The sequence below is a fragment of the Otolemur garnettii genome, unplaced genomic scaffold (genome assembly GCF_000181295.1).
Source record: "Otolemur garnettii isolate 467f Iridium unplaced genomic scaffold, OtoGar3 scaffold00122, whole genome shotgun sequence".
NCBI classification, from domain to species: Eukaryota; Metazoa; Chordata; class Mammalia; order Primates; family Galagidae; genus Otolemur; species Otolemur garnettii.
Window position 1 is genome coordinate 2,441,023 of NW_003852517.1, and position 9,932 is coordinate 2,450,954.

The following is a 9,932-nucleotide window of genomic DNA, read 5'->3' on the forward strand; positions in this document are numbered from 1 at the left end:
GTAAGCAGAAGAACCCTGCCAGCCCCTATTGCCAACACAAACACTTATAGTCCTTACTAAGGTATAATCCTACAATTCTCACAAGCCCTGAGCCCAGTTTGCAGAGCTACCAAGAATTCAAACAGTTGCATTGCTATGGATTAGAAGCACAAGTTGTGCACTCCCCATTCCTCTACCCACCCCCAGTGAGCCAGTTGCTGAGGCATGGAACCACCTGAAACAGAGCCACTTTGGCAGTGTACCCTGCTTTAGAGGCCAGGAGTCACTGCACCTTTCCAACCCCCTAACCCATCACAACCCTCGTTGCCTGAACCCAGGCTCCATTGTCACTCTCTGGTCCTATGACCCTCTGAAACCAACCCCCTCTGCCCATACTTCCAGCCAGGCAAATATTCTGGCAGTCTGACCTAGGGAAAACCCTTGATTGAACCAGTCAAACCACTGTTCACCCTCCCCCAAGTAAAGAAATAAGAGAGACCCCTGAGCCACTCAGCAGCTGACATGCCCCTAGGACTGTTGAGTAGATATCCATCCCCACCCAAGGCCTGAAAAACAGCCTTGCATTTCCTTCCCCACAAACATACCTCTAGGCCTGCTCAGCAGCACTATGTCCTTATTTAGAACTTGAGAAACATCCCCATAAACCCCTCATAAGACAGAAATAACCTTAGGCATTTCTACACTTATGCTTGGGGTATGAGACAGAGTTGGGGGGTTCATTCCCAGAGGACATATCCCCAGACTTGTACAACCCACAGGCCGAAGGCCATACCCTGGGCCTGAGAAACAGCCTGGCAGGCCTGCCCCCCATGGACATATTCCCAGGCCAATAGAACAGCCACATTTGCACCTAGAAACTATAAAACAACCTGGTGGATCTGTTCTCAGAAGGCATACTCTTGGACTGGCTGAGTGGCTACATACCCATCCCCAGGATCTAAGAAACACCCTGTCTGGCCCACCCCTGGCAGATATAGCCTCTGGGGCTGTTCAAGAAACCACACAGTCATGCCCCTGTAACAGCCCTGTGACCCCAACCCAGCAAGACAGACCTCAAGTTGGCCAACCCACAGCATCCCTACAAGCATGCCTGACTTGAGAAATAGATCACTACCAACAAAGGTGTGCCAAAACCTCCACAAACTCTTGCAGTCTTGGCCACTGAGACAATTATAGCTAAAAAGCTGTACAAAGACTGCATTACTACACCCACCTAGAATCAATGTCAACACACTCCACTCAACTGATACCCCAAGACCCATCTATAAAAGTAAGTCTTTCTCTGTGAGACTCACACCATAGCATAGGGAGAATAACTCTTCCACCAGATACATACGTATCAATGTAAGGATGCATCAAAAGCAAGGTAACACAACATCCCCCAATGAATATAATTCTCTGGTAACCTACCTCAAACACAAGGAAATATAAAAAATTCCAGAAGAAGAATTCAAAAAAATGATCTGAAGGAAATTCAGTGAGATAGAAGAGAATACAGATAAACAACTCAATAAAACAAGGGAAACAATTAAATTTAACAAAATAACATATATCATAAAAAGAACCAAATGGAAATTTTAGAGCTGAAAAATTCAATAAATAAAATTTAAAATGCAATCTAGAGATTCAATAGCAGACTAGACTAAGCAGAGGAAATAATGTCTAAGCTTGAATACAGGCCTTTTGAAATAACTCAGACAGACAAAAGAAAAATTAAGAAAAACAAAAGGAATGAAGAAAGCCTATAGGACTTATAGGACACAGAGAGTGAACAAATATCTACATCATGAATATTCCAGAAGAAGAGAATAGAAAAGGCATAGAAAATATATTTAATAAAATTATAGCAGAAAACTTCCTAACTCTTGGGAGAGAAATGGATATCCAGATCCAAATAGCACAAAATTTCCCAAATAGATTTAACCCAAACAATCTTCTGTAGGCATAGTATAGTTAAATTATCAAAACACAAAGACAAAAAAAGCAATTTTAAAAACAGCAAGAGAAAAGCATCAAGCCTCATAAAAGGAAATCCACATTAGACTAATAGCATATCTCTTAGAAGAAACTTTATAGGCCAGGAGAAAATGGGATGATAAATATAAAGTACTAAAAGAAAAATAACTATCAGTCAAGAATATTATGTCCAGCAAAACTATTATCCATAAAAGGAGGAGAAATAAAACCTTTCTTTCTCAGACAAGCAAAAAGTAAGGAATTCACCACCACTAGACTGACCGTACAATAAGAAATGGTCAAATGAAATTTACATCTGGAAGAAAAAATATATATATACCCACCATCACGAAAACATGCAAAATTATAAAACACACAAGAAGAATTGATAAAAAAAAAAAAAAGGCTAAAGACAAAATAATCAAATGTTATCCCTACAGAAAACTGCAAAAATAAACAATAAGAGAGGAAATAAAAACAAGGGAGCCACAAAACAGAAAAGCATCAACAAAATGACTAGAATAAGTCCTCACCTCTTAGTAATAACTTTGAATGTAAATAGACTAAATCCCCCAATTGTAAGATATAGATTGGCCAAACTAATTTAAAAAAGAAAACATCCAACTAGTATACTGCATATGAGAAACTCACCCCACCTATATAAAGACACAAATAACTGAAAAAGAGAGAAAGGATTAAAAAAAGATATTTTATACAAACAAAAACCAAAATCAAGCCAGAGTAACTATATATATATTAGATGAAAGAGATCTTAAGTTTAAAAATGTAAAGAAGGACAACACAGAATCATACAGGACTCAATTCAGTTAGAAAACACAATAATTATAAAAATATATGTACCCAACACCAGAGCACCCAGATATAAAATGCAAACATTATTAGAGCTAAAGGGAGACATTATACCCCAAATAGTAACACTTAGAAACTTCAACATCGCTCTTTCAATACTGAAAAAAATCATTTGGACAGAAAATCAACAAAGCAGCTTTGGACCTAAACTGTATCATAGTTCTTTTTCTGTTTTTTCAAGATGGCTGACTAGAAGTATTTCCAGCATGCCCAATCCACTTAGAAGAACCAATAATAGTATGTAGATACATTTTGAATATATTATCAAAGAGGCAACATGGGAGTTCAACAGAAATGCAAAAGAAAACTTCAAATTCTGGGAAGAAAGAGGAAAATAGTCAGTCCACATGACCAGGACCAGCCAAAACCTAAGAGTAATTACTCAATACAGGATGGAATGAGTGAGTGTATTTTTATGGTTCACTTACCACTGGGAAATCATACAGTCCAGACCATAGGAAAGCACCTTTGTCCTCCTCAGCCCTGAATCTAACTCAAGAGCAGCTAGGAGAAGTAATGCTTTAAGGAGTGCCCCCTGCATTCCCTCAGACCTATGCAGCTACAGTAAGAAAGCATTCTTAATACCAGCCATTAGGAAACTGTGCAAGGGCCTAGAAACTTGTAGAGCAATTCTTTAGCATTAGGGAAACTAAGATTTTGGCTTGTGGAATTGGGGCTTGGGTTGGGGAGGGTTATGTCTGTAAGTGTCTGAGCAGGATGAGTCAAGCTGTGTCTTCTACAGCCTGGAACTGAATTATGGGCTGGGTGTAATCTGCCAAGACTGACTGATCATCCAGGTTGGCTGCCTCAACTGGGATGGTGAAGAAAGCACCATTGGACTGGGGCATGAAAGGAAAACAAGCCTCCCACCCACCAACCAAAGTGGTAGTCACTGGAACTGATCTCATCCCAGCTTTTATGGTAGGACCTCAGTGCAGTAGAGGTCACTCCCTCAACCAAGCATTTCCCCAGGGGCCTGAATACCACCCCACTGCCCAGTCAAAGCTGCTGCATACACTTGCCATTGGGGTGCTTTCATTGGTAGAGGCTGTGGAAAGTTGTTGTGGGGACTAATGAGTTATGTCTTATGAGTTCTTCTGCACATTACAGTGCTGGTAGCCATGGGCTAAGCATGTCTATCTTTGTGTTCTGACACCTATATTTTTGGTGAGTCCAGGCAGATTGACTCTTGGGTTTCAAGGTGGCTTTCTCAGATGATAGATATAGTATTTGTGTGCTGGATGGGATGGGTGAGTGGATTCTCAACCTCCTGAATAGCCAGTGTGGCTGAATGCATTAGAAGAAGGAGGAGGAGGAGGAGGAAGGGGAGGAGGAGGAAGGAACAGAAGGAGGAGGAGAAAAGAAGAAGGAGACCAGATTATATGTTGCCTACAAGAGACTTGCTTTCTTATAAGGCTTGCACTCGTGCATTACTTATCTTCTTTTGCTGCACAAGACACTCTCTTTGTATTTTGTTTTTGACAGTTTGATTTTACTATGTATCAGAATATTCTTATATAGATTAAATTTGATTGGAAACCTTTGACTGACCTATACCTGAATATTTTTTATCATTCTTCAGGTCTGGAAAGTTTTTTGCTATTATTTCTTGGAATAAGCTTTGTACTTCCTTTTCTTTCCTTCTCACTTTTAAACTCCAATGACTTGAATATTTTATTCTTTTGGTGGTGTCCCACAAAACCTGTGATGTTTCCTCATTTCCTTTCATTCTTTATTCTTTTTGTTTGTTTGTTTGTTTGAGACAGAGCCTCAATCTGTCACCCTGGGTAGAGTGCTGTGGCATCACAGCTCACAGCAACCTCCAACTCCTGGGCTCAAGTGAGTCTCCTGCCTCAGCCTCCAAAGCAGCTGGGACCACAGGCACCCACCACAATGCCTGGCTATTTTTTGGTTGCAGCTCTCATTATTGTTTGGCGGGCCCAGGCTGGATTTGAACCCACCACCTTAGGTGTAAGCAGCTGGCACCTTAGCCACTTAAGCCACAGGTGCCAAGCCACATTCTTTATTTTTTTCCTCCTCTGACTCTATATTTTCAGATAACCTCTCTTTGAGTCCACATATTCTTTTTTCTGCATGATCAATTCTGTTGATGCTGCATATTGCATTTTTCATTTTGCTCACTGTATTTTTCAGCTCTAGAATTTCTAGGGGGTTTTAATGATTATTATTGTTTCAATCTTTCTATTAATTTTTTTATTCTGGTCACTTATTTTTCTCATGTCTTTAATTATTTCTCTGTATTTCTTAAAATTTGCTAAACATCCTTAAAACAGCTATTTTTAATTTTTTCAGGCAGTGCATACATCTCCATCTGTTTGGAATTGGTCACTGGCACTTTGTTTTGTCTCTCTGGTGATACTGTGTTTCACTGATTGTTCTTGATCCTTATGGCCATGCATCAATATTTATACACAGGTCTACACAAGACATGTGTGAATATTTATGCTGGCCTTATTTGCAAATATATTTATTCACAATTTTCAAAAACCAGAAAGTAACCAAATGTCAATTAACAATTAAGTGAATAAACTCATACACACACACACACACACACACACACATTCTCCCCTCTCCCAGAACAGTGACAGTCAGGCATATCTCTTCCAGGCAAGAACTGGTAGGTTATTTTCTGCAGAGCCTGAACACCCCCAGATAAAAAGCCTTCAGATACTTAAAAAATCCTCAATTTTAGTAAAAATCATTTATCTCCTTTCACTATGTTTAAGTTAACTGGTTCATAAGCCTAGCATCAGACAGCAGAGCTTCTGATCAGCTCATTGGTGTTCACTTTAAAAAGAATCCATTACCCAAGGATTACCAAGAACTTCAGAAAAGTCTCATACATGAAAGAAAGAAATTAAAAACACACGTCTCTGGAAGGCAAAAGAAACTCAGATTAAACAGGCACAGAACCAAGCCCAGGATGGAGGCAAAAAGAATGTCCAGGACAATCGCTGCTCAGTGTATCATGGGACCAAGACCAAGAGCATATAAAAACCCCATGGAAGTCACATATTCTCCAATAAACCTGACCACACAGAAAATATTACTAAGGGATGTTCTAGTTTTGTGAGCAAACTTCATGATAATAAACAAAAGGCACATACATTCTAATGAAAACAAAAAGAAAATTATGAAGTCCAAGAAAAATAAAAAATTATTGAAAAGAGAAAACATGAATTCTGGGAAGATGGCTGACTAGTAGCATCCCTTGGCAGAGGCTTCTGACCAGAGAAAAACTGGACAGAACTGAACTCTATGAAGCCAAAGGTGGGGAGCTGAGCCAAGAAAGAAGTTCAGCAAGCTGTGACTCCAAGGAAAAGCATTCAGGAAAACAAATTTCAGGTACAAAGCCTATCAACTAGAGGATTGGAGACTCCTCCCCCAAGTGGGAGGCTCACTGTGGGCTCTCTGCAAGTGAGTAGGGAACAAAAGACCTCTCATTTTACCTCACTGAAGACCTAAACACTGGGTCTTTCTCCAGGGAAGTCCCACTCTTTCAACTCTTTCTCCAGAGAGGCCCCACTTATGAACCTAGACACCCACCAGGGATAAAATTGAACAAATAATTTTGCTCATAATTTCAAACTCCCAGTCCACCCTTCCACCCTCACATGGTGGTCTGAAGTTCTGCCCCCTGCAGAGCACAGAGTGTTTGGTCTTTTCCTGAGAGATCTGGGCAAAGTGTGGACCGGGAACATCAGGATGGAATCTGTGACTACTGGGGAAGAAAGAGGGCATGGAAAGAAAGGGACACTCACTGGGAGCAGGTGCAGTCCCCTGGTTATCACCTTGCTGGCCAGTGGTGGTGTTGATTCTCAGTTGGGGCTGTGTCTGGTGGGAGGGAGTGCAGAACCCCTGGCTCTAACAGCACCCACAAGCGGGAGATTGGTTGCCCTGTTGTGGACTGAGTTTGGTGGGTGGGGCTGGTCCCAGGCCCCACCAGGCCAGCAAGCAGAGGCTTGCCTATTGTGGACCAAAACATGAGGACAGAGTGTAGTCCCCTGTCCCCTGACTCTAACAGAGCTGGCAAGCTTCCTGGTGTGGACTGAGACCTGTGATCAGGGTGTGGTCCCCTGACTCCAACTGGGCTGGTGAGCAGAGTCTTGCTGGATGTGGACTGAGTCTGGCGGGCATGGAGCATGGTCCCTGGCTCCAACTAGGCTGGTGAGCAGTAAAGGGGACACCACTCTGTTGGCCAGGGGCATAAACCCCTGGCTCTAATTGTGCTGTTGGACCTCTTGGATCCCTCTCTGTTGAGCAGGGTTTGCACTGCCTGAAACAATTTGATTAGAACTTGTATCCTGGGCTATCCATCCAGGGATACTCTGAGGTTGACCTTCAAAGTTATGTAGCAGAAAAGAACTGAAGGGTGGAGGCGGGGTGCTACAGCTGTCCTTATCTCTCCATAACCAAGATTTAAACCTAATACTGTGGCTTCTTAGGATAGGGTAGAGGGTGGCTGATATCAAAACACAGCTGGCTTTCACTGTCTCACCAAGTAGGTCCTCAGAGTCTCTGGCCAAAACTCTGAAAGGGGCCTTTGTAAGGTTATAGGGGATAAGCCACAATTTGGCTGATTATCTCTACTACCTGGGAACCCCAATTCAATCTCACCCTACCAGTTCTAATAACCAAATGGTGGAAAATAAACATGGCGTGGAACCAACAGAAGAATGCTGGCAACATAAATAACCAGAGTAGATCAACCCCCTCAAGAATTGACAAAGGAGATACAACTGAAGATGCCATGCATAAACAAATGGCTGAAATGTCAGAAATCAAATTCAGAATATGGATGGCAAATAAGATGAATAGAATGGAAGAAAAGTTAGAAAATGAAATCCAAAGAGTAGTTCTAAAGTTGTCTCAAGAAATTAATGAATTCAAAGATAAAGTCACTAAAGATGTGGACATAATGAGAAAAGGGATAGCAGAGCTTGAGGCAATGAAAAAGTTATTTGAGGAGCTCCAAAATACAGTAGAATCCCTCAGTAATAGAGTTGACCAGGAAGAAAAAAGAATCTCTGAAATTGAAGACAAAGCTTTCAATGTTCCCAAACTGTCACAGAGGCAGATAAATGGAGAGCAAAAACTGATCATTCCCTGAGAGAGCTGTGGGATCACTCCAAAAGATCAAACATTCATCTTATAGGAATTCCTGAAGATGAGGATACCTAAAGATACAGATGTTCTACCTTTAGAGATTATGGAGGAGAATTTCCCAAGCATTGCAAGAGATACAGAAATTCAGATAGTAGAGAGTTTCAGAACCCCAGCAAAACTCAGTCCAAATGAAGTATCTCCTAGACACATTGTGATTAATTTTGTCAATGTTAAGATGAAGGAGAAAATTCTACAAGCAGCCAGATATAAGAAAAGCATCACGTACAAAGGGAGAAATATCAGAATGACTGCAGATCTCTCAGCCCATACTCTTTAAGCCAGAAGAAAATGGCCATCAACCTTCAATCTCCTAAAATAAAACAACATTCAGCCCAGGATCCTGTATCCAGATAAACTGAGTTTCATTTGTGATGGAGAAATCAAATACTTTAATGACATACACATGTTGAAGACATTTGCCATAACTAAACCAGCTCTCCAAGACATTCTCAGACCCATCCTCCACAATGACCAGCATAATGCTCTACCAGCAAAGTAAACCCACTCTGAAATTTTTTGAACAAAACCCAACTTCCACAGTGGTGAAAGGATTAAAAATGTCCATTGAACATTTGAAAAACATGACACCCAAAACACAAGCTGGCTTGTCAATTCTCTCAATTAATGTGAATGGTTTAAATTGTCCTCTAAAGAGGCACAGGTTAGCTGACTGGATATCTGTTGTATACAAGAATTTCATCTTACCTTAAAGGATAAAAATAGACTCAAGGTAAAGGGATGGACATCAATAATACTGGCAAATGGGAGGGAGGCAAGATGGCTGAATGAAGCCAGCTTTCAACAGAGGCTCCTGTCCAGAGGGAGAAATAATGGCCAGAACCAACCCAATAAAGTGGAAGATAGGGAGCTGAACTGAGAGAGAGGATTGATAAGTTTGCATCCCCCTGCTGAGACAAGCTGAAACTCCAAGGAAACAAATTACGGGTACAAAACCCATCCCAAAGAGGACAGGAATCCTTCCCATCCCTCCATCATGAGAGCACCTTGAGGTGAGCAGTGAACAGATGACCTTTTTTTTTCATCAAAGGGGAGAGAATGACTGAGGGCCAGGACTCCTTCCACAGAGAGATACCGCTGCAAGCCCAGGCAGTCTCTTGCCTGGGACAAAAGTTGATCTAATATTCTCCCTGCCTTCCTGAACTCCCAATTCACCCCTCCCCCTTCTCCTGGTGATCTGGAAGACTACCCCCTGCAAAATCTGGAGTGTCTGGAAGATTTTTGCTGGGGTGGGGCATCTCATGGGCTGTGAGGCAGTTGCACTGAAACTATAACTTTAATAGAGGTGGGGAGTCACAAGGAGAGAGAGACTTGCCCCATGATGGAAGGAGCATAGCATGTGACCTGAGGCGGCACCTACTGCTGCTACCAGAGGGGCACCGGCCACCAGCTCCCTAGCTCCCCGCCCAGGTTCTATGACCCAAGTGGCCTGCAGCCCACAGCCAGAGTCTCTGTCCTCCTGCTCCCTGCCCAGCTCCCATGACCCATGGCTAGCAGCTGGCAGCTCTGCCCTCTGGCTCCCCACCCAGCACCTGTGACCTGTGTGGCAGGTGGAAGTGCTCTCTAGCTTCCCACTTGGCTCCTGTGACCTGTGCACAGCAGTACCCCAGACCAGTGGCACCAGCCCTGACAGTGGCAGCACCACAACTGACAGTTTTGGCAGCCCCACAGTCCCTCCCACTCGGGTCAAATTTGGGAGAGACATCACCCCAATTCTGTGGAACACAGAGCGAAACTGACCTGGCCTGCCGGAGTTCCAGAGGTGGAGTATGGCCAAGACAGAGGGAGAGAACCACACTCCTCCAGGGTAACCCCTGGCTGGACCCACACCTTTCACCATTAACAAAGATAGACTCTCATTGGATAAAAGATTTAAACTTAAGATATGAAACTATAAAAAT

At 42.4% G+C, this 9,932-nt stretch overlaps 1 protein-coding gene across 1 annotated transcript in view; it reads right to left on the bottom strand.

Annotated features, from left to right (window-relative positions):
* The window catches only part of LOC100940435 (cell surface glycoprotein CD200 receptor 1-like), a 14,054-nt gene extending 7,063 nt beyond the window's left edge, over positions 1–6,991 (bottom strand). Inside the window, exon 1 of the mRNA XM_012810042.1 lies at positions 6,639–6,991. Within this exon, the coding sequence (XP_012665496.1) occupies positions 6,639–6,991 (353 nt within the window). The remainder of the gene's footprint in view (positions 1–6,638) is intronic.
* Positions 6,992–9,932: the final 2,941 nt, after the last annotated feature.